The following is a 27,506-nucleotide window of genomic DNA, read 5'->3' on the forward strand; positions in this document are numbered from 1 at the left end:
CAAACAACATGACCTGTAAACATGTTTACAGTGAACATGTTTCATCAAACTGCTCAAATGTTTTGACAAACTTTTTCACTCCGTCCAACTAAAATCCAAACTATGAGCAATCTTGTCTCAGTGAGCTGCACGTTGAACGTCAACAGTGCTTATGACCACAGGCATGAAAACATGTCAAAAGAGTAGCAGGCCATCTGATTAATGAAGAGTACCTGGCAGAGAGAAAACAGGAACAGATTAATAAATCCCAGAGAAAGCCTGAAATCACCTTAACCTTCGACCTCACGTCCCTCTGGATGGATTTCTGGAATTACCCATCAGTCCCCTTGGCCTACTGCAGGGTCAGGTCTCATTTATTACATAAACATTTTGTCCTCCGTCTTTCCTTATCTAGGCTTTCATGGCCAGTATAAAGGGAAACAGTTATAGCAAGCATAACAGTTTCATTATACAAACTGGTATGAAAGCGCTGCTTTAGGACAGACCAACAAATGTGAAACAATCCATAAAATAAAATTATAGCAGATTTAATGCTCAATTATAATTGTCTGAAAGAGAATATAATTGTGGTACAATGCATGCTTTTTCTAAAACTATAAAATACTGCTGCTACTACTACTACTTTTAATAACAACAATAATAATACTTTAAATCTGGGGTCTACGGTCAAGTTTTCATCCCTCAGATAGACTTGGTATGTACATCTGTATTGAACTACTCTCACCTTATGATTCAACTGACCAAGAATTATTGACCAGATATGTTCCAGTGAGGAGATATATTCCTGGTACATATAATTAATATAAACATATTATGGTTATGTCACAGTATCTTAATACTGCAAAACTGTAGTATAACAGTAGTGTATCACTATACTGTCTAGTCTTCCATGTACACAAGGAACTCAAAGCAAATGATGGGAAATAAAGAGACGGGCAAACTGTGGCACCCTGAAACTAGAGCACAAAGTTTATTGGGACTTGGACACAGTGGGTTTGGTTTTCACATGCACTCAGCACATTGCTGTACATCACATTAAAAAGGAAACTTCCCTCATCAACTCCCTCCTTTCACCACCCTTCCCTTCACTTTCACAAACTGTGTGAGTCTGAATCTGTGTTGATGCTTTTCTCCAGCGAAACAACATGAAACAGCATGACAGTCAGAAAATAAACAAAGTGCTGATGTCTGTGTGGACACCGTCTGGGAGATCATGCTAACAAAGAGGCACTTCAGTCTGATTCGGAATTTTTATTTTTTATGTCAAGTACACAGAAAAAAAATAGGCTTGAAAATGGTAAGGACGATTAAAGTTACTGCATGGGCCAGCTTTCACTACTTCAAACAGGTGAAATACCACATTCTCCAAACAAGCAGAAGAGACGGCTTTTCCTCCCTTTTTAACTGGCTGTGCTGCTGTGAGAAGGCCACTGCTTGATGTGGTGTTTGCGGGATCCTCTGGTGTCTTCCTTTCCTCCGCTGCTCTGACATGAATGAACTGGACTGAGTAAATAAAATTCAGGTGAGATTAACCTTTTGGGGAGCTGCTGGTACCCTGTGACTTTCTTTACAGTTGGACACAAAACAAGAGGAAGACGCTTCAGGTTTGTGAGGCATTTTGAAGAGCATGTTCAGAGTACAAGAGCAAAAATATAAAAAACCTGTACATGTGACCACAATGGCTAGGCAGCGATATATTTTCAAATTGAAAAGGCAAAAGGGAGAGCAAGAACACTTTTGTTTTGGATGTACGGTAGAAATCAAGCAGCGTGTGACAATATCAATACAGTAATGTGCCTTAGTGATCAGAGGTAAAACATTTTCATTTGGTGACAAAACAGCATGACATTATTTTATATTGTGCAACTTGGAAGTCAGGCTGAGTGCATGTGTTCCTCTCCACTCAATGGGGACTGTGCAGAAAAGTGAGAAATTGAAAAGAAAAAAAAAAGATTTCTGTTTCTGTACAGCATATTAATCAGCTTTTCAAAGTCCACATAATGTCAAATATAAAGTGACACTGTAAACTGAGGGAGACGTATGTGTGTATATGACGGTAACATCGGTAAAATGAGGTATGGAGAAGCAAAAGTGATACAGCTGTCCATGAAATGAAAACACAACACGATTCTCACAATTCTATCTGTGTGTGCATCTATCTGACTGTGTATGTAGGTACTGTTTGTGTGCTTTAAGCAATATGATATGTCTGCAGGCTCATATTTAGAGAAAATGTATAAAATGAATCGCACATTCTGGATCCTCCTAGGGTTTGAAACAACAGCTAAAAATCTTCAGCGACCAATAAATCAACATGACAACATGATATCATAAAACTAAACTGTAATCTTTGGCCTGAGTGTACGCAAGGCAATGTACATTATGTGTTGAGGTTGTTGAGGTGATGCGTTCTGAATGTTTAAGGAGTGAACTGAGGTATGGGAAGTGGAAATACAGAGAAAGAATAAGATAGAGTATGAGTTGTCCAGATAGTGGGGGGATGGATAGGTGGAGAGATACTGGTAAAAGATGCAGGCCAGAAACTAAAGGACTGAAAATGAGTGAAAAATAAATTCCTTTTCCAGAAAAACAAAAATTCACCAAGACCCCATCTTCTCTTCCCTGTGGTGGTCTTTATTATACAGCGGATCCCCTGAATATTAGCGTTCTCTGGTTTCATCAGCATCAGTGGCTCTGTTCTATAGTCCCACAATCCTGTGGGTAAGAAAGGTTTGTCCAAATATTTCCAAATGTCTCTGCAACATTGACCATCCCATTCCAAATGCCCGGGGGTCTCAGGGCCTGGTCATCCCTCCCTCCCCGCCCACAGGCTGAGCATTTAGGCTTTTAGACAGGCTGTCTCCAGCTGCTGCTCAGGTCCCAGCTGTGGACCAATCAGCAGCAGGGAAGCCCTGCAGAGCTCCTTCCCTTTATGTGTGTGTGTGTATATATGTGTGTGTGTGTGTGGTTCCCACACTGTCAAGAAGCCACTAGGGGGCAGAGTTGGACATGGAGTCCACAGAGTTTACACTGGAAGACTGCACACGGCTGTGGGAAATAGACACCTCTGGGTGCTGCAGCAGAGAGAGAGAAACAGATTTGTGTTGATTAGATTGTATGAGTGTGTGTGTAGGTTTATTGTGCATGTGTATGTTCACTTACATGCCTCCTGAAGATCCTGTCCAGCAGGCTGCGCCTGGGTGGCTCTGGGGGCTGATTCCAGTCCAGATCTGGAGGTCTCGTTCCTTGAGGTCCAAACACATTCAAATCTCTGAAACACTCAGTTTCTATCATCTGAATGAGAGGAGAGGAGACAAGGTGAGAGAAGGAGAGAAAATTTGGTGAACTTCAGTAACTGAGTTCTTTCAGCAGTTATACAAACTGCTCCGAGCTTTAAAAAATGTCACATTAAGTGCACACACTTACCTCATTCTGCCATGGGATGGAAACACTGCCTGTAGCAAATTTGGAGTAGAAGTCATTGTCAGTTTGGTCCAAATTTACTCCCTTGACTGTGGAGAACTGCTCTATGTCCAAAACATCCTTACAGTACACCGCCCGAGGCTAGGATAGGCCAACGGCCATGAAAAAGAGGGGGGTTGAGAGGAAAAATGGGATACAAGTTTATCTTGATCATTTATAATAATGGAATTTTACATCAAAATAGCACATTTTTTCCTGGCCATCCTTACTGAGAATTTCACACTCAGTTTTAGCAGTGCGATTGATTTAAACACGCAGCGTGTGCAGTAACATAACCTACTCACATCAGGCACAAAGGGAGGCTCCACTATTCCAGCCTCCAGCCTCTTGAAGTTGATGTTTTTGAAAAATGAGTGGGTCTTGACGCCCGCTGCTCCGTCCTCCAAGCACCCCAGCCTCTGCTTAGGGTCTTTGGTCAGCAGCTGGGGGGGAGGAGAGACAGAGATGTATCATTAAATGATTCATCACTCATCCAGTCTCTCCATATGAACATCTTTCCATCGGGCCTTACCATTCTACAGATGGCCTTGGTGTCCTCTGTAAACTTATCGTTGTACTCCTCCTCCTCCTCCTGCACCCTCCTCTCCACCTCCTCTCGTTTCACTCGTTCTTTGCGAGCACGGAAGGGCGATCGTCCGGCAGTCATCTCATAAATGAGACAACCCAGCCCCCACCAATCAGGACTCATACTGTACTTTTCATTGTTTATCACCTCCGGAGCTAGAGACAAAGGGAAATGGGTCGTTATGGTTAAAAGCTGGTAATTGCTCAGGTGAATTTAATCAAGGAAATGTCAACTGTAATATTTCTTACCCATATAACCCACAGTCCCCACCCTGCCTCTGATGAGTTCTCCTTGAGGCACTTTGATGGCCAACCCCAGGTCAGAGATTCTGATGTGTCCTGCAGCAAAACAGTGATGAGTGTGATAGCAGGCGCAGGACTGGTTTTATTTAAAGGTCAATGAATTATGAAATATTAATGTAGTTTGAAACTGTCTATTGGCAGCAAAATAAAAAAATGCAGTGCAATGCAATAACCAGAAATCTAAGATGATGAAGTTTCAAAACTCACCATTGTCATCTAATAGGATATTCTCCGGTTTCAAATCCCTACAAATAATACAGCATGTGAATGTGTTGTTAAAAAATCATTCAAAAACCAAGAAAGCAAGCCAAAAGATCCCCCCAAACGAAAAAAAAATCAAGAAAGCATTTAAACTAAAAACAAGACCTGCTTTGTGAATCTACTTTATATCAATTGATCAAAATTCAATTAAGACTGTAGTATTTACACTGGTACCTATATACTATAGATTCCCTGTGCAGATGCTCAAGTCCACAGCAGATCTGAGCGGCGTAAAACTGGACCCTGTCTTTCTCAAAGCCTGGTGTGCCCATGTTGTAGATGTGAAACTTCAGATCTCCACCATTCATGATGGTCAGCACCAGACACAGAGCGTCTTTGGTCTCATATGCATATGCTAAGCTCACCTACAGTAGAAAAAGAGCCAAACATGTTAAGTGATATAAAAGTGCTTAGAAAAGGAAACAGACATAAATGCAAAAAGGCAAGATAACAGGCATCTTGTTTACTCACAACAAATCTACTATTGACTTTCTCTAAAATCTGCTTCTCGTTGAGCGCCATAGACTCTCCTTTCCTCTTCTTTATCCTCTTCTTCTCCAGCTTCTTGCAGGCGTACATCTTCCCTGTCGCTCTGACCTGGCAGGCACACACCTGAGAAAAGAAATAAAATTTCACATGTAACTATTAATCACAATAATTTAAGTATTATCATCAATATTTCTCATTATAAACTCTATCTCTTACCTCTCCGAATCCCCCCTTCCCCAGCACTCGGTACTGTCTGAACGTGTCTTTAGTGATTGGTTGCCTGACAGAACACAGACACAGCAAAATCCATTAACCGACACTCATATAGTATTGATTAGGACAGAGATAATATCTGTGGAACTCAGTACCATCCTGAGTCTGTTTCCTGTACAGAGGGTTGGGCTTTGTGGACGCAATTTCACTTTCCAGACACAGATACAATCAAGGCTTCCCTGGAAGCCTGCTGTTTACTTCTAACTGCTTCTGGCATACATAGACACTGCATAAAATATTTTCCGGTCTAAAGTGATCATATTCTTCTGAGGTGTCTCTAAAATGAAGTGTGTCAAGTCTGTTTTGCTGCCAATGGTCGCTTCTTAAAACCTGTTTTAAGCTGTGAGAAATTACATTACTGGAAAAAAATCCATCATCCATGGCAGCAGCAGGGCTAAAAAAATCCTGACCAATAATTTTACTCCGTCTGAGCAAAACCACTGAATGGCCTACCTGCCTGTCAACCTACTTCCTACTTGAGCACATCCTGTCCTGGTACTCACTGCGTGAGCCAAAAGTCTCCCAGAAGGCCAGACAGGCAGACGTGTTACCGCTCTGTTTTTATAGCTAAAAGGCTAGTGAGCTATGGCAGAGAAGGTACCCACAGCAGCTTTCGGTTGCAAATTGAGCCCATACTCGAAAAAGGCACAAATAAAAATGAGCTGAATGCTGCAAGAAGTAAAACCAGATTTAAAATCGGCATGGTGTCTGAACGATGGCAAAAACTGAGAGAACAAAAGGGGCTGAAAAGTGACGCCATGATGGCCATATTTCTGCTGGACAGGTAATTATTGCTTTCACTTTGTTTGGGGGACATTTGGTATTTTTCCTGAAATCTATGAGTAGTCAGGCAGTGCACATTGCAGAGTGCATTGTGTTTTGGAGGAGTGGCTTCGGATTGAGGTCAGAACGGGTGGCTACTTTCAAAATCGAGCTTCCTCTTGCTGGTTTTCCCAGGTATGCCAACTATACCTTTAAGTATATTCTGATGAAAATATTTCCATACTTTTATTTTGAATGCAGTACCTTTACTTGGAGGACTGGAGTATTTTTTAGTAAAGTATCTGAGAACATGCTCTACCACTAGCTAAGATGTTACTAACCTCTAAAGTGTACAACAGGTTGCAAAATGTTGTGTTATCTCTGCTTTTTAAAGCCATAAAATGCTGAAATAAAGAACTGACTGTGGGTAACTTATTTGTTTATTGTGTCAGCTTAAAAGCCAACCCTCTGATAAAAAGATATACATTTAGAGGAACTCATAAAGGCAGAAATGATAATTATTAATTTTGCAAAAGGCAGTGACATACAGTGGTCATTTTATTAGGTACACCTGAATGATCTAATGTAACACAACGTTTAACTATGACCTCAATAATAAATGTACAATCGTATTTACACAGTTCAGACAAAGCCAATCAAAACTAAACGTTAAAAACTTTGTAAAGCTAAGTTTTATGGCAGAACATTTATTGAATTGTGTATATTACTCCCTCTTCCTTTGTATTAGACCTTAGTTGTGCAGACTGAAAAGGAGTGGGGATCTAAAATGCCTTATTTGGCTGAAAAATTCAAACTAGAGGTCAGCAGTGACTAAAATTAAAACAGATAACATGATTTTGCTTATAATGGTAAAACCCTATAAAAGTATAAACATTTTAAATAACTAACTAATTTGATTAGTCTATCTCTCTGGTGACCACAGCTAATTTAACTACGTACCTCTCCAGCATCTTCCACTGCAGGAATCGGTCAAAGTACATGCTGTTCTGGTAGTCGGCGAATGGAGCTCCACTCAGGTAGTCATGGACAGCCCTGGTCCCACACACAACACAGCAGGATCAGTCAAAGCAGTTGAAACTAAGGATATGATACAAGCTAAATTCAGTTAGCAATCTCTGTGCTCTTATATATATGTATATATTTAAAACATCTGTTTAAAAAAAAAAGACAGCAGAGAGAAAACAGGTGAGCATCCAGCAGATGAGCACTCACTTGCGGCAGTTGCTGAAGATCTCCTTGCATGGACTGAGTTCAAGGTTCTCCCTGCACTGGTCGGCAAAGACCTCTGCTATGTCTACACGTTGAGGTGACTACATCAATGCACACACAGTGACATACACATGACTTTTTTTATTATGCACACTGTAGAAAACTAAGGAGAAACATAATAATTTCTCTCTGAGCACAGAAAGGTATCAGTATCACATTACATACTGCACATATGCTATGTGCAAATATTACATTGTTGTTTTTGTTCATTTAATGTGTGCATTGAATTAATACACTCCTGTAATAGTGAGAAGAGTTTCATTCAGTTGCAGCCCAATGTTATTGTTTGCTTAGAATTTTTTTCCATATGTTTAAATATTTACCAATGTAAAAGGCGAATGAATTCACTTTTAAAGCAAAATGTGAAATAAATAAGGGGCAAAGGTTGAAGGTGTCAGATAAAGACATTTACTTGTTTTGAAAGAAAAGTCTTGATGATCTGGTCCCCTCTGCTTTTTCTTTTTTCATCAGGTGTCACCTCATAGTCTTCCTACAAAAGAAAATGTCTTGATGTTACTAATAATATCCTTTGCAGATCCTCTCTTATAATGTCACCCTTTATAATGTTATAAGGTTCTATAGGTTGTAACTGGTGACATTATTAGGGGTTAATAAATAATTTACTGATGCTTTATATATCAGATGTAAGACATAAATAGCATCAACATTTGGGCTGTTAGGTTGTGAAATATTTCTGTGGCTGGTGTTCATCCTCCTCCAACATGACACTTGCTCCATTTAGCCCTTTAATTCATTAGGAACTGTGAACGTATGGAAATTTGCTACATTTCACATGAACTTAAATGAATTTATTAATAATTTACTAACATGCATAACTGCAGGCTTGTTTATTAGAAACTGAGAAACTCAAGAGCATATACTAATGACTTAAACAACTTTTGTAACCACAGAAACAGTGACTTATTAAAAAGTCAGTCCTATCAACATTTATTAATAATAAAGAAACAACATGTTCACAACTAAACAAAAAGTTTTTAATACTTTATAACTGATCTATAAAGCATTAGTACATGTTTTAATATTTATAAATCCATTAGCTATAACTTATAAATCCATTATGAACAGTGACTTATCAGAAAGTATCTATTTGTGTTGTACACATACAACCAAAGGCTAAATGGATCTATTAGCCACCAAATATATCAGTATGTACTTTTGCTGTGGTACACAGGCATTCATTAGAAATAACTGTGTCTCCTCTCCCAGGTTCTACAAATAAACTCGACCAAAAAAAAGCTCCCTTCCTACTCAAGGTAAATCAATTTCATTTGGATGAAGGACGTGTTATTAAAAAGTATGTCTCCATACTACGATTTAGAATCTGGCTTTTGACCATAACGACTAAAACTGACTTTCACAGTTTCCAACTGTGAAAAAGCAAAAATGCCAAACTTGTGTCACATTGTATCTCTGCCTTTGCTGAGAAAAAAAATTCTAGTTTCATTTGTATGATGTAGTTAGGTGCTGTTAATGTCTCTTCTAAGACACACCTCTCACTCATATGTCTCTGTGTGTCATTGTAACTGTCACACAGACATATGTTGATCCTGGCATGGTGCTGGAGCATATGTAGCTGCTGACACAAACAGGCTGTTACACGCTGGACATATTGGACATCTTGCACACATCTTGCTCTGACGCACTTCGTAGCCAGCACTTTTAACATCTCGTAAAGGGGTGAGGCAACATGGCGCCCCTGCTGCACACCGGCTCAAGTGGCTTTTTTCTAACATGGCCCTGTGTTGCTCGGCAACCACACAGTAAACACGGTGGGATTCCTTGAGGTCCTGGAGTGTCACAGTGTGTCACACCAGTATCACCAGCTTTCCACTACAAAACTATACACACATCTTTTTTTTAACAGTATGTACACACATAAGTCAAGAGCTTAAGAAAATGTAGGCCACAGAATCATAGATACTTCAGATAAAAGCCAAAAGAAGTTCAGCAATAAATACAGTACATGCTGCATATTTACATATGTATGTAAATTTATACCAGAGTATAAGACAAAGAAAGAGAGAAAGGAAAATAGCTAATTGTGATCGGTGCCAAGTGTTGATTGACTGAGGCCTTGTAATCAAAAGAAATTACACACACACACTGTGTTTTCATTCCTTGTGGGGACTTTACATTGACTTACATTCATTTCTTGTAGACCTATCCTAACCTTAACCATAACCACTACTCGCCTAATCCTAACCCTGACCCTGACCCTGACCCTCACCTTAACCACACCCTAACCTTAAACCATGTTGCCACCCTAAAATTCAGTGATTTCCTTGTGGGGACCAGTCTCTGGCCAAGTCCCCACAATGTGAGTGTGTTAACATGTTTTGGTCCCCATAATGTAAGTAAAACAAAGGGGCACACACACATGCAGACTACATGAGGTGTCTGACTCCAACCCTTTGCTGGGGCTGGGGTGGGGGGTCAGCCAAAGGGAAAAGAAAACGCCCCTTTAGCCTTTTGGAAACAGAGGGGATACAATACACAAAAACACACACACTAAATTATACACACATACACCTCATCATGATGTAAGAGGAACTGCTGGAACCCTTCCTCTGCTGCAAACACTGAAACACACACATGCACTCCCTCTTCCTCCTGTTCATGCTTTCCCATGGCCTAAACACACCTCCTCAGATTTTCTTTCCCTGAAGAAACAAAAACTCAAAATTTCCCATATGCCTCCCTAATTCCTCTAATTTAAACTAATACAGTCTAGTTTACTTAATTTCTGGGTTTTCCTTTATGGAAAGTAAGGCGATGAGATTACATAACAAAACTGTTTTCCAGTTAACCTCATAACAGCACAGAACTCATATGTTATTTAATCACTTGAAATACAAGCAGCTGCCTGGTTGTAATCACCCTCAGGCCTGGTTTATTGTTAGTAAAGTGGCGAGTATAATGCTCGACACTGAGCGCGGCCTCAGAGCTCATCACATGGAATGCAGAATTACCTTCAACATGTGTTTGGGATGAGCGAGTTTAAGTGGTTTCCCCCTAGCAGTGGGTGAGCAAGGGTCACTTTAAGGGCTGGGTGGTTAAATGGAACAGAGAAAGCAAAGGAAGGGGGATGTGTTTGCGTGTGTGTGTGTGGCGAAGGGGTTGCTGGGATTGAAAGGGGTGGTGTGGGAAACAATGCTGTCCTTTCTGTCCTGTCACATGCCCGCAAAGATATTCTGGGCATAGACAGAGTTAAATGTGTCATGTGGGAGGTATTCTGTCTAGGGAGGTAGCTAGCTGGTTGAATAACCACTACTCAGTTTAATTGTCTCCTCTGGCTGCGTGACCCAGGACCAGAGTACTTTCAGGATACACTGTAATCAAAGTGAGTGCAGTGTTTTCTAGACCTGAATTCATCCAGGAAACTGAGCTGTTTCCTGCAACCCATGACACAGTGACAACCTAGGGACAGTGAAGGAAATGACTGCTGACTATCCCGTTCCCTGTTCGTCACTCCTGCTACACCTGCCAGGCTTTCATTTATATAGTTTACAATAATGGTGGGCAGATTTACTACTTGGAATTCACAGTCATTTTTTTAAATAAGGGGTCTTTAATTTCACACAAATGTAATCACAAGCAGGCTTCACATTTCTAGCCAACAATTATAAATTTTGTTGGCAGAAATGACAACTGTTGCTAGTAGATTTTATCAGCTGTGGCATAAGTTAATGCCGGCGCTAAAAAGTGAGTTGAAAACTCTTCAAGCTTGGTACACAACAAGTCCTAGGCAAAAAAGTCAGTATCACCTACTGATCATCCGTGGAGCAGACTAATGCTTTAGATTTAAGCTTTGGTGTGTTTTCAAACAGTATGATTCGCTTTTTAAGTCAAGTTATTTGAGGGTAACTGATGAGTTTGGGAAATGGAAGGCTATCTATTGTGAGTCTGGCTGGAACAGCGCAGAGCCACTGTCTACACTACGCTGGCACCCACAGGGTTGATGCTCCTCGGGTAGGGTAAAAGTTATATTTCAAATAATGCCACAAAATAATGTGGTTAGCATTTGACACTACCATTACCTTTGGAAATAATGTTAGATTATTACTTTAGGTAATAGGCTTGTTAGACAAACATGCTAATGATCAGGACAACAGGCAATAGTAGGATGTGAAAATGTAAGGCTTTTAAATGGAAAAGGCTCTGGTCTGTGTACGCATTCTGAATGTCCATACTGTAAATTTATTATTCTGATTTATGCTGTACACATCTCTTGCACAGCTGTCCATCCTGGACAAGAGATCCCTTCTCTGCTGCTGTTCTTGAGGCTTTTCCCATTATTTCCTGTTAAAGGTTTTTTTTTGCAGGTTTATCTGGTTCAAGGGTCTAATAACAGAGGGTGTTGTATGTCATATGTACAGGCTGTAAAATCTTTTGATGCAAAGCTGTGATTCTGTGACACTGGGCTAAACACATAAAAACCGACTTGACTACTAAGCTTTGATTGGACAATAATTACTGGGGGCAATTATTACAGTGTAAAAGAGATTTGATGGTTGACCTTCCCCCACATTGTCCTGGGTATATTCCAGGATTCCTAGTGGCAAACTTCGGGTAAAATGATGCCCACTGAGTGTGTGTGCATGTGTGTATACCATTGCATCCAATAGCTGGATGCACCGTTGCAGTTTAGGTCTGGTCTCACAGTAAAGACGGAAGAGAAGCCGTCCAATAGGCTGTTTCTCACAGATGCTGACATAGTCTCGCTCTGTAGAAAGAGCACACACATTTTTTATACAGTCAACAAACAAACACACTCTTTTCAGATGTAGGTGAGCACACATAAGAGTACACACAAACACGTACCAATGCTGTTTCCCAGCTCAGTGCACAGGCTTATATGGGGGAAGCGAAGGATCTCCTTCCATTTTTTGCTCCTGCCTTTCCGCTTTCCTCCTCCACCTGTGGTGACAAAAAAAAAAACAGAAAATGTGAATATGTTATAATGAAAGAACTTCATAAAGTTGTCGCTATGGAGCAATCGAAGGCTTAATGGCTAAAGGGAGTGGGGGTTAAGTGTGGGCTCTATCCTCTCTCTCTACTGACTTTCTCTCTCACCCAGTAGCTTTTTGAAAGTGGAACAGTGTGTGTTTAATATGTACGTGTCTGTGTTTGTGTCCACAAAGAGAGAAAGCCTCTTCTGACCGACTCAGTTCCCATCAGAACCCAGGACTCTGCCAGATTAGATTCCACTTCTCTGAATAATCACACATCAACTTCCTGCTGCAATGTAACACCATCACAAACAAAAATCACTTAGATCCACAATGTGCCCTTCAATGTTTAAAGTCATTATGCATCCAATTTCTCTTTCCTTAAATTTTTTACAGTCTCCACATTTCCCATATAAACTGTCTTCCAGATGAGATTAAACTTTAAGCTTAAATTTCATCGATTTCCATGCATTCCAGCCAGCCCACTGTGTCCTACGTCATGTTCGTCTCAGTTTTTCTCTCACAACAGAAACGCTGCCCTAACAAACTCACAGGGATTTCCTTCAACCGCTCTGTGGAATGGAAGTCATTTGCAGGCAGCTTGCTCGATGCGAGAGATGTGAAGCAATGACAAGTGCACATCATAATAACCCAAAAATGTGAGATAAATGTGAAGCTAATATTCTCACAAATAATGAAGTGTAACCATTTCAAATACAATCACTATGTCACAACAGTCTAATGAATCTTAAATTTAAGTTTGGTTTGTCTTTTTCTATTTCCATCAAGCATCTGTTGCCACTTTCACCTGAATATATGTACAGTATTATACTGTTTTTTATACCCTAAATGCAAAAGTAAAAGTTAAATTCCCACCACTATCAGAACTGATTTTAGATACTTCTTGGTTATGGACCTTCCTCGTGTCAAATTCACAATCTGGTCAGTATACATCAGAGTGCAACAACCAATCAAAAGAGGAGCCAAACTGACCTGAGGTTATTTATTGTTCACTAAGTGCCACCCCTTCAACTACTGTTGATTTCCTTACTAACAAGGCGTTTAAGCAGATTACTTGATATTGGATACACCACTCAAAATCCAGTTCTTTGATTTCACACAGTTCATCAAAAGTAGACTAAATTTCTGCAGTGCAGTAATGCTAAAATATCACATTTTACTGGCTAGTTATATGATGCTTTATCTGTGAATCAATTTGTTTCCAGTTTACACCTTTTAAAATCATCATGGAATCTTAAAGAGCCTTAATATGCTGGTTCCAATTTGTTCATTACATCATGCTAATGCTGAGGTGAAGCTATTCCCGGGCAAAATCTGCAAATCTGCTCCTTGTAGAGTGTATATACAGTAATGTCCTCTTAACGGAGCAACACTGTTCTTGTATTTTGGGGTATGGTACAGGCTTAAAAATAAAAATGGTACTTTGCTCTAACATGACCATGTGTAGAAGAACAAAGGTTGGATTTTTTGCTTTATTGTTAATATTTTCAAACATTCTCATTTACAAGAGACATACTATGTGAGCACTACCAGTGTATGAGAGTTTATGTGGTGCTGCTAGAGTCTAAACTTTCCCAAATCCATTTAAAAAGGACAGGGGTGCTAGAGGTAATGTAAACTCTGCCCTCCAGGGCCTGCCTGGCTCCAATACAGTGGGTGTGTAGTGCTGAACAAGGCTTTTGATAACATAATCTAACTTTTATTACATAACACAGTTAATTATGTGCTGCTCTGTGGCTTTGGAAGCACAGTAATGTCAGGTTACTACTGTAGTAAACTAGTTAGTCACACGTGCTAATGATTGCAGCTAGAGCAAACAAACTTTTAAATATCTTCCTGATTATTTTGATCCACACAAAATTGTCTTGTAGGATCTGTTATTATAACTTCAGTTTGGGTATTTTTTTTAGATAAACTGCCCTACATCTCACACACAAAATAGTAGTCATACCACCAGAGACAAACACAAAGCATAAATGTATTAATAACTCAAAATATCTCCTTTGAGAATCAACAGCACCTGCTCCTCATCTAGATTATCGTAGACCAAACAAGCTATAAACAGGCACACTTCCTTAAGCACCTGTTGTCTGAAGACACTTAATATGTAAAGTTACGCTCCACAGTGAAATGTCAGTGCACCCTGTTGTGTTGCTATGTGATCTGATATTTTAATCTCTTTGAATAAAAACATGATGTCTGATGTGAGCAGAGAAGGTCATTCCCCAGAGGGGACACCATGCTGAAAATGAATGCGCTTGTGCTACAGTAAGGCGGGTGTGGATGAAAGCGTTCGTGGATTTCCTGTGAAGGGTCAAAACATGTCAAATAACTGTACCAAACAGCAATGCTCCACCCAGGCATTCAACCTCGATGCAATGTTGAGACAACAAGAAATAACGTGGTCCCTCCTTTAATTTCTGTGTCCTGTTTTCTTTCCTTCTCACCACCCTCCAAACCTAGATGTTCTCATAGCCGGTCATGGCTACAAAAACCCCTTAAATGTCATTCTTTACTGTGTGTGAAAAAATAGTTATGTTGTGGGAAGTTAGTGGAGATGAAGACATCCAAACTGCTTGGTGATCACCAATACTCCTGTCAGCTTATTTAAATTGTAGAACTTACTGTAACTGTGTTAGGATTTATTATAGAAGGAATATGAATAACAGCAGATGCCTGTTGGATGCAGAGCCGAACATCTATAACCAAACACACACAACTGCTCCCACAAACATGAAATATTATGCATAAATTATTAATCTCCAAAAACTGCGTCCTCCCTCTGATATAACAAGTAGCTTTCCGTCTGTTCCCAGTGTCGCTCAACATTTTCTGTGCCTGTGGCCTTAAAAAAATACAACCAGGACCAGTTCAAATGAGTTTAAATTATGTGTTGCTTTGTTGATGTCCATCAGCTGTTGTATATCTACTCACTTAAGGGGAAATATTCTGGCAGGATGTGGGGGAAGGTTTGTAAATGTCAAAAGAAAAAAGAAAAGGAAGCACTGGGTTTTCAAATCACAGGAAGACCTCCATTTAAATGTGTTTTGTTTTAGTGCAAATCAGTAACTCTAGGTTCCTTGCCTATTAAAAGTATGAATATGCTCATAAATGTTGTCCATAAAACCTCTTGTCCTTGCTCTTTTCACTTCTTTCTTTCTCTATTCACTCTCTCATCACTCTCTCATGGTGTCACTTACATTGTACATAAGCAGAAATATACAGCGCACCCTGGGTACACTGCACACAGGAACTTGTCAGTCTAATTTGTTCCAGGCAAGCACTGTGGTCGTCACCCTTTATTTATGTTTCTGCTTAGCAGCCCTGACATCATCAAGGCATGTCAAGTGAAGCAAAAACAAGGTCAGAGAGGGAACGACATCCATCTGGCGCAACACCAGGGGGTTACCAGCATCCCAAACCTCTGTGTGTCTTTGTGTGTGCACAGTGTTTCTGCAGTGACCTCTCTCTAGTAACGTCCTCATGCTCAATTTAACTGTCCCGGGCAGTCCTGTAGGCCCTGTCCATCCGCACATTCAAAAACGTCCCTGCTTAGCTGTGAGGTTATGTTCATAAAGTGTTGACACACAAAAGAAGCCAAGTATTAACCAGTATGCTGCCCAAGCACTCACACAGTAGTCTCAGAGGTTTCAAACACTTCCAAGTACAGTGAAACCCCAGAAGTGCAGCCAGATCTGCTGTGGACAACCAGTTAAAACCACATCCCGAAACTCAAGCTCTGCTACTGGCATATACTGTATGTAACATCTGCAACAGCATGTGATGCTAGAGTGCTGGCAGCGAGGAGTGCTGTGAATATGTGCTATTCTCTACACCTACACTGTACAAAGAGTGAGAATGATTTTGGTAGATTTCTATGACTCTTCACACTCATCTCCTCCCTGCACCAACCTAAAATTTTATCTTTCACAAACAACTGATTATCTGTTTCTGATTATCCAACTCTCACTCATTCTCACATCACCTCCTTTGTCTGGTCTGTTAAATGTCGGCCTCACAGTTGAGTCATACCCTGGTGGTCAGTGAGGTACCAACACAGTGAAGCCAACCGGCACCACACTATGATACAGACGCCTTTGTTCTCTTGAAGTCTCCCTCTACTTTCTCTCCCACAAAGCCCAAATGTTCATTACTTGTATTTGCATGAGATCTGCAGGTAAAGGCTGGTGTTTTGTGTATGCAAAGCAAAGATGATCAAACAAAAAAAAAGAGATGTTTGCATTTGTGCTCTCGCTCTAAAACATCCTCTTCCTGCTTCTCATGGCCCTGGAGAGAGATTGTTAACAGTGAAAAGACTGGACGGGATATAATGTACTAAACACTAATATATATTTGTTTACTTATTAGGTATAACAGATCTAACTAATACAGTCCAGTAAACAGTACATGAGGGTTGTTGTTTTTTTTATACCTTTTCAACTCTATAGTCAATTTTGAGGCCATATTAGTAGCACTCTCCTCCACTTTTGTCTCTTCAAGTGAAAAACTAGTTACTGAATTGAGGACATTTTAAAGTTAGTTCACAGGTTCAGTTTAACTGTGGCAAGTGTGTTTGTGTGTGGTCTGTGTACTGCAGGAAGCCAGGGGAAATGCTGCCCAGACCTGAGCAGAAGGGGAGGACTATAACAGGAAGACACTCTTTGTTGCCCTATTCCACCATGATGTAATGCCGGTCCCTCAGCTGCCTTATTACCATCCTGAACAACCACCTTTGTCTGTGTATTTCTCCATATCGCAGTAATAACGGGGTGATCCGGCTGTAACATCTGCTAACACGCTCAAAGCAAACATCTGTGACGTACACCTTTTACCTGGCAACACTCAACTGTTCTTTTGGCTGCTGCTGAGGTCACATGTTAAACCACTTAATGAGGGGTCATAAACTTAAAATCAGTCATAGACAATAAAAGAGAGCTCAGCAGAATGTGCAGTGTTGATAGTAAAGCCTGAATCTAACTTGACCCTAACAACGTTGCTGTATTTAGCATGAAAGCTACATTGAGTTACACTGACTAATTGATTTTGACATAAATTCGGTGTGTAACATGTAGCTCATAGCTATATTTGCACAAAGATTTAAGAAAATACACATGTGTGGCTCTATTCCTGACTTTATGTCCTTGTAAACATCACAGTTATAAATAGCAACCAGCCCAAGGACAGGAGCAAAGTGTTAATACAAAGTGAAGTGGCCAAACCGGTCTGTGACCTCAGAGCTAAGCTGTGACAGTTGTTGCTACAGTAACTGTCTGTGAGTGTGTGAACAACCACTGCAACAACATACTCGTGTGTGTGATAACTTGAATGCAACGGTACAAATCGTACACAAGCAGCAGAAGGCTGGGTACACTTCATCTGGGAAGCCTCAGGTGCCATATGTTTCCAATTCTATAAATATATAAAATATGGAATGTGAGTGGTGGAAAACATTCAACAGACTGAAATTACATAATCCTGCTGTCTGATCAAGGCACCACATAACCAGCACTGAGCATGCTGGCTAATGCATGCTGTTTGCTCATCCATAAAGATCCAGGAGGACAGAGCATAGTCCACATAAAGCTAGTCATAATAGGATGTTCTATGGTGTTAAGTGTGTTTGCTAACTTCCATAAATGTTTTGATAGGGCCAACATTATGGCTATGTAATCCTAAAGCTCTGTGAGGATGACTTTTATTTCTTTTTGCCCGGAGAAGAATGCTGCAGTTACATCACTAGTAAGCAAACATTAAGAAAAAGCACCTCCAATGAAAAGAGGCTCTGACTAATTACACTGATGGAATACGTGATGCTCTGCACTGTGAATATACACTCACTGGCCACTTTATTAGGAACACCTGTACAACAGTATTCAATACAACATCTGTGTTTATGAAGCTCAAAATGTTTCAGTTTTTGATGAAATTGTCAGAAATGTATAAATTCAATTGTAAGTTTATTATTGAGGTCATAGTTAAAGTTGGTGTTGTACTGGACTACATTATATTCAGAGGTGTCCTCCCCAGCTGCATACATGAGAGGGTCAGAATATTAATGGGTGGTGAGTGTATTTGTTCCACATCTTGTCCCTATGTTGACACTGTACTTTTGTCCCTCTTCTGGCAAAATCCCTCAGAAGAAGAAAAAAAGAACTGAGCGCCCTAACTACTGAGAGCAAACTGCTGTCTCAGCTTTTACCCTGTTTAATTGGCTTTCTGAGGAATTTTGTTCTCACGCAACAGCAATTTTGTTTGTCTTTTTTTCCTTATTGTAGAAAATTCACAAAAACCATCAAAGAAGTGTATATTTAAGATTTGTTTACACAATATTAGATATCATAAACTGCTCTATTTTTTCCCCTCACAAAGCACTGTGAGGAATCCCCATGGTGGTTCACATGAGACGAGTCACGTACATGACCATGTCCTTCTTCTAAAAAACATTAACAAGCTAAAACAATCCCATAACTCTTATTTACCAGCAGTTGTATTAACTTTAAAAGAAAATTCCATGGCCTTGTGTAATTTTAAGACCTGCATGAAACATCTGACCTTGTGTGCATGCATATCAGCATAGTTGTATGAATGTGGATTAAATAAAGGAGCTTAGCATTTAACTCCTCATACAGCAGGAGACATTAGGAAGGAAGTTTCAAAAGCTCCAGTATTGATTATTCGCTGATTAATGCACATGAAATATTCATTTGATGTTCCATTAAAGACACATGGCAGCAGAAGAGAACACAGGAAGCACACTGAGACACAATAAAAATGGTGCATAAGTAATCACCTGTCTGAGACAGTGAAAAAAAGATATCAGCAGTTTGGCTGCTCACTGCATTCCTGTAACACTTCAGTGAGGAACTGTTAAAATTCACATTTTTCTACATCCACTTTCTCTCAGCTTGCCTTGTCTACTTCTACGTTAAATAATCTTCTCCTATATTTCCCAGAATTCCACTTGACAGCCCCCAGAGAACAGGCGTGAACTTCTTGCATCCAGCTGAGTTACGTATAACGTATGTGTGGGTTGAGGCAGCAATAACAATAGATATAGTAAGAACGAGAGAGCAGAATTTTTCCATTCCAGAAAAAAAAAAAAGTCACACTCCTACTCAAAACACAATGCTGTCGATGGAGGACTGGGTATCTCTGCTTCTTCTTTGCTTTATATCTAAATGTCTAACTGAAGGTAGAAGATAAGGGCAAAGAAAAACAGCCTTGCATACTCACATAAAACAAAAAACAATGATCTGACTTTGACGGTTGCTACAAGGATGTTTCTTTCCATTTCAACTGAAACTGTGCTGCAAATACCTCAGTAAGTGGGCACCCAGTGACCTAATGGCATGCCATATAACCACAACATACTCGGTTGGGGGACCTCTGTCTGCCCTTGTTTCCTGTCTAGACTGTAGACTGTCAAATAAAGGCAAATAGGCTAAGGAATCAGTTTAAAAATATGTAGCGTATAATTTGTGCAGTAGTCACCTCTATGAAAAAGAAAAACCAAATTGAACCTGTGTCCTGATGTGACAAAGAGCTTAGAGCCATGCTAGAAGCTCTGGGAGACTGCACTTGGTAATATTAGCATGCTAACACAATTTCAGTGCTAACACAACCATGCTAGCAGGTTGTACTTGAATAAATACTAATTTTATCATGCCAACATGCTCACACTGCATTACATAGCTAGCATGCAGGAGGTCTGTGATATAACACTCACCATAGTTTATCGTGCAGCATGCTAACATTTGCTAATTAGCCCCAGCTGGGAACGCTGTAATTTTGTGACCAGGTGTCTGGTCATAAACCATTGTATTAGACAAAATATTGTGCTGATGATGCTGTTAGATAAAATAATATAATTAAAATAATATTAATCCTGTGGAAAACACAATTTTTTTGGCAAACCATAAAATAGTTGTCTAGGCATTCACTCAAAACCACAAATATTAACCTGCTGGTGGCATCAGAGGATGGATAACATCAAATTTCAAGACAGTCCCTACAGCAATTGAAACATTTCAATCTTTACCAATGTGATGGTATCATGTTAAAGTTTTATTTCTGTGTAACTGACTTAACACTAATAGCTACCAGTAACCCTGACTACTAGTAAACACAGTATCTTCCTGGAGGTCTAAAGTTACAGCATGCATACCAGGAAGTGAAAACAAAAACCGAACCAACAAATACTGCTGTTTTAATAATCAAAATGAATCACCTCAGAGACTATGGGCCATGAACATCTTTATATGTTTTCTTTTCTTAACGATTGCTTCTTTCCCATCAGAAGAACCCAGAAAGGAAACAACAAGCTTGTTTCCATCTCATGTCTTTTACACTCCCCTCCACTGTAGTTCCAATCCAATAAAAATTGACAGCATTATGTCATAATTTCATCCTTGTAGAGGTTTTCCTGAGTGAGGAGCATCCCAGGCAAGAGTTTTTGTTTATGTGGAAGTAGGAGAGAGAGTTTGGTGTGACAACAAAGACAAAGAACCCCTTATATATTATACATACTGACATACATTAGCAGACAGGTGGAGGTAGAGACACAACAACAAAAAAGCTGTACTTGACAGTTGAGTCTGCAGAGCAGAAAAGGTTACTCACTAAAATTTTGTCATAGTAGTTGTAACCACAGCAGCTCTACCGGCTTGCTGAAACCTGCTGTGGCAAGACCATCCTACCCCAAACCCCAATCCCTCTGCTGCAGGAGCTTTGCTCTGCTGCAAGACACTTTGCAGGTTCTGCACCCACACAAATCGCTTGTACAAATACCTTAGGCCTGCTGTTTTATGTTTTCTTGCATCACGCAGAGCTGGTCTGTAAAGTTTGTACTAATCAAAATATCCTCTTAACAGGACTGGTTTCTAATAGAATCTAAGCAGGGCTTGCTGCAAACCGAGTTGTGCACTTTGATGAGTCTATTGCTCTTTGGAGGATACCAAATGACAAGATCCCACCTGTGCTAGGTGCTAAAAATCACATTTTGTTTTCCATTTGGATCATCCAATTTGTGCTTTAGCAAAGAAAGTTCTACAGTCCTACATAAATTTGATTTTGTCAACAAAGAAATCTATCAAAGGACTCGCCTACTATTTGAGACGTAATTAGGCAACTAACCCTTATTTTCATTATTGATTAATCTGCTAATTGTTTCTGCCATTAATCATGTAGTCTGAAAAGTCCAGCTTCACAGGGTGAAACTAGAGCTACTTTTTTTTGAGAAATGAAACAATTAACGAAGTAACTGCATATTATTCCTCTTTTAACCAACTAATCTATTAACAGACTATTTGGTGCAGCTCATAATTACACTATAATTCCCATGTAATTGCAATAATAAGCTGTTAAACAAGGTCTTCTGAGCCATTAAAGAAATTTCTCTATAGGCTGAAAACAATAAATGAATCATTGTGAGATTCACTTTCAAGTCTTCAAAAATGTTTTCAATAGGTCTGATTCACAATCTAATGACTGTGTTTAAAACTTTTGTTTGAGGGTGATAAAAGGCCAAACAAATGGAGAGAACAGCTAATGTGAATATGCTGCTATCATGTCTCACTTCAGTTACATGGAAAAAAACCAAGTAAATCTTTCACTACTCAGGTCATATCACCATGGAGATACAATAGCTGTGTTTGTTTCCTTTTTTAATGTACTGGTTCAACTGTACTTTCCAGCAGTGAATTTGTAGTGATTTTTACTTGACGTTGACTTAACTACAAAATTTAAAAGCCCGACAGCCTGAATGAGAACGCCATGCACGCAGCAGAGTACAATTCAGTCTAGTAACCTAGACTAAATATCCCAGCTCTGTTACCGCAGGTCCAGAAAGGCATCTGGATGCAGCAATGCAGTTTTTCCCTCTTACTTTCATTCACTTTGACAGCCGATGACGTTCACTTGCCTGGCTTGGAATCTACAACCGCTGCCAGCAAGCGTTGTGAATGGGGAGGCACACACACACACACACACACTAAGCTCAGGGCCTACTGCACTGATGTTGCTCTCGTCAGAGCAGCTGAGTTCAGGTTACATTTAAACAAAGGAATTCACCCCCACACCCGTCATCTACTAACACACACACACATAAATCTACAGTATACCCTGTTATAAAACCTGTGAAGTCAATCTATCTCTATATCAGCTAACATTAAAAATCCACATCCAAACACTTCTCACTGAAAGAAACCCTCAGTTTCCTCAACTGACAAAAACAGAGAGCAGAGCTTTTCAGATCAGTGCATTAAAATTTTCTGCTTCTCTCACATGGTTAACAGTACTGTAGCTGTCAGATGATACTCAGATGTCCATTCTGGATATTAGGGTGTATTATCTCATCGCACACTCACCTTTAATAAACTATCTTCCGCAGAGACAGGCCAGCAGCTCCACTGGAAGATGGAGCTGGGATAGAAGTAGCCCACTCAGTTTGTTATGTAACGATCAATTTGATTAAATAACTTATGGGCTGCATCTAATTGATGGATAGATGTGTGTGGTGTGTAGTAAGTGTATAATAGGCTACCACTTAGCTTTATGTAAGATGGTAGCCACTTCATGAGATGCTTCAAATTGGTCAGTTGCCTCTTTTTTATGGAAATCAAAAGGTGCTGTTTTCCCATTCTGTGGTTAGCGTGAAACAACACACTGATTATAAATCATCAAAAGTTTTAACTAAATTCCAGCTGGTTTTAATCTCCCATGTCTATGGTATCATAATCAGTGACTGGTGTTCATGGGATCTTGGCAGTAAAACCTAGAACAGTACAGATCAGTTATCGCTGACACAGAAAAGCCAGAGAGCAACGCACAGTGTCGGCACACTGCGTGTTGCTGCTCCTGGCCTGGGGATATCAATAGCTTTTTCTTTTTTACACTTAGCTGCCGTTATCTTTGTTTTACTGATCTGGGAGGTGTGAGGACACTGGCATAAACAAGGCACAGTTTGCAGTGTAAACTAGGCCTTCCTGTTGTGTGTCCCTGGGAGTGTTTGGACAGAGGATGCATGCCTCTTGGTTGAGCTCTACCGCAAGATGCACTTGCATAAACAAACAGAAATAAACACTCTATTCGATTCATACACATTCTGTCACCGTTGCTGGTATGCAACCTAAAGTGAGACTCTACTGTACTCTGCCATACATGTCAGTGAGATGCAGAGGAGCTGCCACCAGCACACAAGGATCTGCACAGCCTTTGCCACCGAGCCCTGTGAGATAAAACCTCTAATGAACCAGACAGTTAAAGGACACAACCAATAACACACATACACACACAACCTGTGAAATGGTTCAGTGTGTTCACAGCAACAAGTCTTAACTTTTGAATTTGTCTCACATGGCTGCATTTGTAGGACCATTGATGAAGCTGCTGAGAAAGTTGTGTTTCTGCTATTAACTCAAAGAGCCATCTCATCCCTTAATGTGAAAGTGTAAAAGGCCTTTTTCTCTCCCGCGCACAGTCGGGGCAAGGATTCAGTGAGCACCGGTGGGAGCAGCTGAGACAAGCAAGCTCTGTCATGGATCATTAACTGCTCTTATTAATTCATGAAGCTTAATTCAGCTGGCCTAGTCGTGCTCTGCTCCTATGAAACAAACAGTCTGACCTGCAGGCAAATGCATCCTTCCTAAGGGTTTTGACATCATGTCAACTTCCTGTTCCACTTTATTATTCCAGTAATTCCCATGAAACTCCCCCAGCCCTCTCTGTAGACTAGCCCCTTTTTCCTCCTTCCAACTTATGTCATCACTGTGAGATAAATGGTAGGAGCTGCCAAGGGGTGCAGTTTTCGCCTGCGTCACGCTGCAACTCCACAGAAACTGTAGCCACATGAAACCACGTGCTACCTGCACTTGTGAGTGTGTGCATGTTTGACAGACCACATAACTGAGTCACTTTCAATTTAGAGTAGCTCCTGAAAGATTATGACATTTACTCAGAAAGTATAGAACTACACAGAAGAGAGTTGCACAAAAAGAAGTATAATGCTGGAGTGTTTTAACCTGCTGGTTCCAGGAAACAGGTTCAGGGACCCGCAGAAGGCTTTAAAGAAGGGACAGAAATGACTATTTTTGTTATAATTCAAAAGCCCATGGATAAGGTTTACAGTTATATAAGAAATAATATGCCCTTATAGCATCCTAAGAACAAATATGATGATTTGGGGGCCCTGTGCATTAAATATGAGACAACTCTGTTTTAAAAGACAACTAAAATTTCATTTAATTGCCAAATATATACAGAATTATACTGTAAGTGCCTGTATAACCTGCACTGACTGATTCCCATTCATTAGGGGAAAAAATCATGGACTCAAACATGATGTTTACCTGCCCCCAGCACCACCCAGTCTTCCTCCAAAAGAGCTATTGCATTTCAGACTGTATACTCAAACCGCATGTTCTGGCCTTCTCAGACATTTGACCGTTTATACGATGACACCCAGAGTCACCCTCTCTGTGCAGGCCCCGTGGATTTCAACACAAGCTGTCGCGTCACCAGATCGCCGTTCAAATGCCAGCCTGCCTACACTGACTTGTTCTCACTACTGAACAGGGTTATTCCCAGCGCCAGTGTGTGCCTCAACATGTATAATGTTGCGAAAGAGAGCATTCATTTGCACTGACAGCGAAAGCGGATGTGGGAGGCACATCGACCCCCCAGCCCCATATGTGGGAAAACGCATATGAGCTGTCAAAATCTGCGAGGATCAAATAATTCATGTGATTGGCCTTGGTTAAAATTAATCACAAGATGAACGGTTTGTAATGTGTTGACATCGGTAATATTGCACTGACCATTCTTCTCTGCTGCATCTGTAGGATTTACCTGCTGTACGGAGCTGTACAGACAGACTACCTAGTGCCGTCATCATTACGATTATTTTTCTCAGTTTTCTGCACATTGAGCGCAAAATCTCTCACATATGCACAGTTAATGTTTGCATGTATGTCGTTTATAAGTCAACTTACCCTCTCTCGCTTTTAGCAGTACAGTGTTGGCTACTATGTTCTCCAGCTCCATCAAAAAATATCCTAAATGCAGAGGTTTTCGGTACACTGGCGTCTGCAGCGAAAACAAGTGTCCTTTAGTTTCTGTGTTGTGTATATTTTCTTTACTCTTCGTCGGTATCCGAACAAATTTCACTCATACCAAAGTCATCAAGGATAAAACAGGATGTCATAGATTTGCTTGCAATGTAAGCTGGGCATGGTTCTTGTTGTGGGCTGGAAGTGCGCCGCTGCATTTCTGCTCCAATCCCCCCAAAACCGTTCCATGCGTGTTTTGGGTGCGGAATCTCTCCGATGCAGAATACCATTAAGTTGGAGGGAGCGATTCACGCAAACCGGGTTGGTACTACCAGCTTCTCCTTACAACAGAAAGGGCTGACTGAGTGCACCAGAGAGGACATCAGCGCGCCCCCCTCCCCTGTTGGTGCGTAATCAAAAAGGGCTTGGCTTCTCTGTTATAGCTGCGTCAAGCCAGACACAGAAACAACTCCACCAGAAGTTACGGCAATTTGTCAGCAATGTAAAACAAAAATAAAACTTGAAGGAGGGACACATTTGAAAATATAGATATAAACAAAAACATAGATATTCAAATGACGTTTTTCTTCTCACTGAGGTTGTTGTAAAGACACAGTACGCGTGTAATTTCTTCATTTTTTTGGGTTGAACCTTCATTTTGTCTCTATTGCACTGACACAAAGGAAGGTAAAATTGGCAACTACCATTTATAGACATTGCATTAGCCAGCAATCCTAAGATTTTATATCTTTTGCCACAGATGACATTTTGACATGTCACAGTAAGGTTGCATGGCTGAGTGCAATTTAGAAGCTGAATCTCTGAGATCCAAGATGTGCCTCCATGAAGCATTCAACATTGATATTTGTGTCATCCTCACATCATTTTTTATTTGTAAGTTGAAGGTTCATGTGATCACCTGATCACATACACCACCATTTCTCAGTAGCATTATATCAGTAGTCCTTCAGGTCCCTGGGCTCTACTGTTTCCCAGGACCTGAAGTGAATGTCCAACATCAGCACCATCACCAAGAAGGCACAGCAGAGGACGTACTTCCTGCACCATCTCAGGAAGTTCAACCTGGCCCAGGGGGCTGCTGATACAGTTCTACAGAGGAATCATCGAGTCTGTTCTCTGCACCTCAATCACCGTCTGGTTCGGCTCAACAACCAAACAGGACAGGAAAAGATTCCAGCAAACAGTCAGGTCTGCAGAAAAGATCATTGGTGCCAGTCTGAGCTCCATGAACACTCCTGTACATCTCATGGATGAAAAAGAGGGCAGATTTCTGCAAACAGATTTCTCCCTCACAGTTTGAAGTCCTCCCCTCTGAATGGTGCTACAGGACAATGTACATCCAGACACAAGGACAGTTTTTCTTTCTTCTACTTCATTATAGCTTATAGAACAAGCCCTGTGTTTAATAAGGTTCCCTAAAAATTAAATACCTTTGACATCTTTTGTCTAAATAAGGGCACAGTCTAAGAACACACCTAGAAAATCAAAAGCCCCCTATCCTACAATCCTTGGCCTGCAGGGGGACAGCCCAACTCTGCGTTTCCTTAAAGTTTTATTTTGAAGTTTAACCGGAAACACTACTTCTATAATTATAATCACTTGACACTTCTCTGGGGACTTTTTTCAACCACATGCGGGCAGTTGTGCAGTATTCATAAAAAAAAAGAAACATACCATGAATATCGGCGGGAGCCTAATTTATCACGATAACTCGTTTTTAGAGTTCACACAACCCGGCCCGGCCTAAAATCCACCGGCCCGTCTAAGGTTGCAGACCTAGTGAAGTTGTCTCAGGATGTCTGCACAGTGGCTGTTCTGTATTAACTCACACCATCAGCAAAAACTATTAACAAGCTTGCTATTGACCGATGAAAGCTGATAAGATCGATTTTCTCCGGGCCTGCTTTTATCTCTGTAAACAGGACATGAGACCGCCTCATGCTTCTTCCTAAACTGAATTAGCCAAATGAATGATGCCCTTCTTCGTACATGGTATAAATGTACGAGTCTGACGTTTGATGTCACA

General features: G+C 40.5%; 1 protein-coding gene across 1 annotated transcript; it reads right to left on the reverse strand.

Annotated features, from left to right (window-relative positions):
- Positions 1-952: 952 nt before the first annotated feature.
- On the reverse strand, positions 953-25,862 carry grk5l (G protein-coupled receptor kinase 5 like). Its single transcript, XM_020590635.1, has 16 exons — positions 25,403-25,862; positions 12,268-12,363; positions 12,057-12,169; positions 7,838-7,915; positions 7,369-7,466; positions 7,096-7,188; positions 5,317-5,380; positions 5,083-5,223; positions 4,786-4,976; positions 4,558-4,595; positions 4,297-4,386; positions 3,995-4,203; positions 3,768-3,905; positions 3,427-3,564; positions 3,163-3,294; positions 953-3,074 (listed from the first exon to the last, which is right to left on the reverse strand). The coding sequence occupies exons 1-16, from the start codon at positions 25,452-25,454 to the stop codon at positions 2,991-2,993; spliced, it is 1,755 nt and encodes a 584-aa protein (XP_020446291.1). The 5' UTR covers positions 25,455-25,862; the 3' UTR covers positions 953-2,990.
- Positions 25,863-27,506: the final 1,644 nt, after the last annotated feature.

This window comes from Monopterus albus, unplaced genomic scaffold, assembly GCF_001952655.1.
Source record: "Monopterus albus unplaced genomic scaffold, M_albus_1.0 scaffold12.1, whole genome shotgun sequence".
In the NCBI taxonomy this organism is placed as follows: Eukaryota; Metazoa; Chordata; class Actinopteri; order Synbranchiformes; family Synbranchidae; genus Monopterus; species Monopterus albus.

What these genes read in the sequence shown, in the direction of transcription:
- grk5l (XM_020590635.1), bottom strand. Translation starts at nt 25,454, where the DNA reads ATGGAGCTGGAGAACATAGTAGCCAACACTGTACTGCTAAAAGCGAGA. An exon ending in GGGGACTGTGGGTTATATGG is followed by an intron (nt 4,204 to 4,296) that starts GTAAGAAATATT and finishes CTTTGTCTCTAG; the next exon opens with CTCCGGAGGTGATAAACAAT. An exon ending in CCAAGGCCATCTGTAGAATG is followed by an intron (nt 3,906 to 3,994) that starts GTAAGGCCCGAT and finishes CCTCCCCCCCAG; the next exon opens with CTGCTGACCAAAGACCCTAA.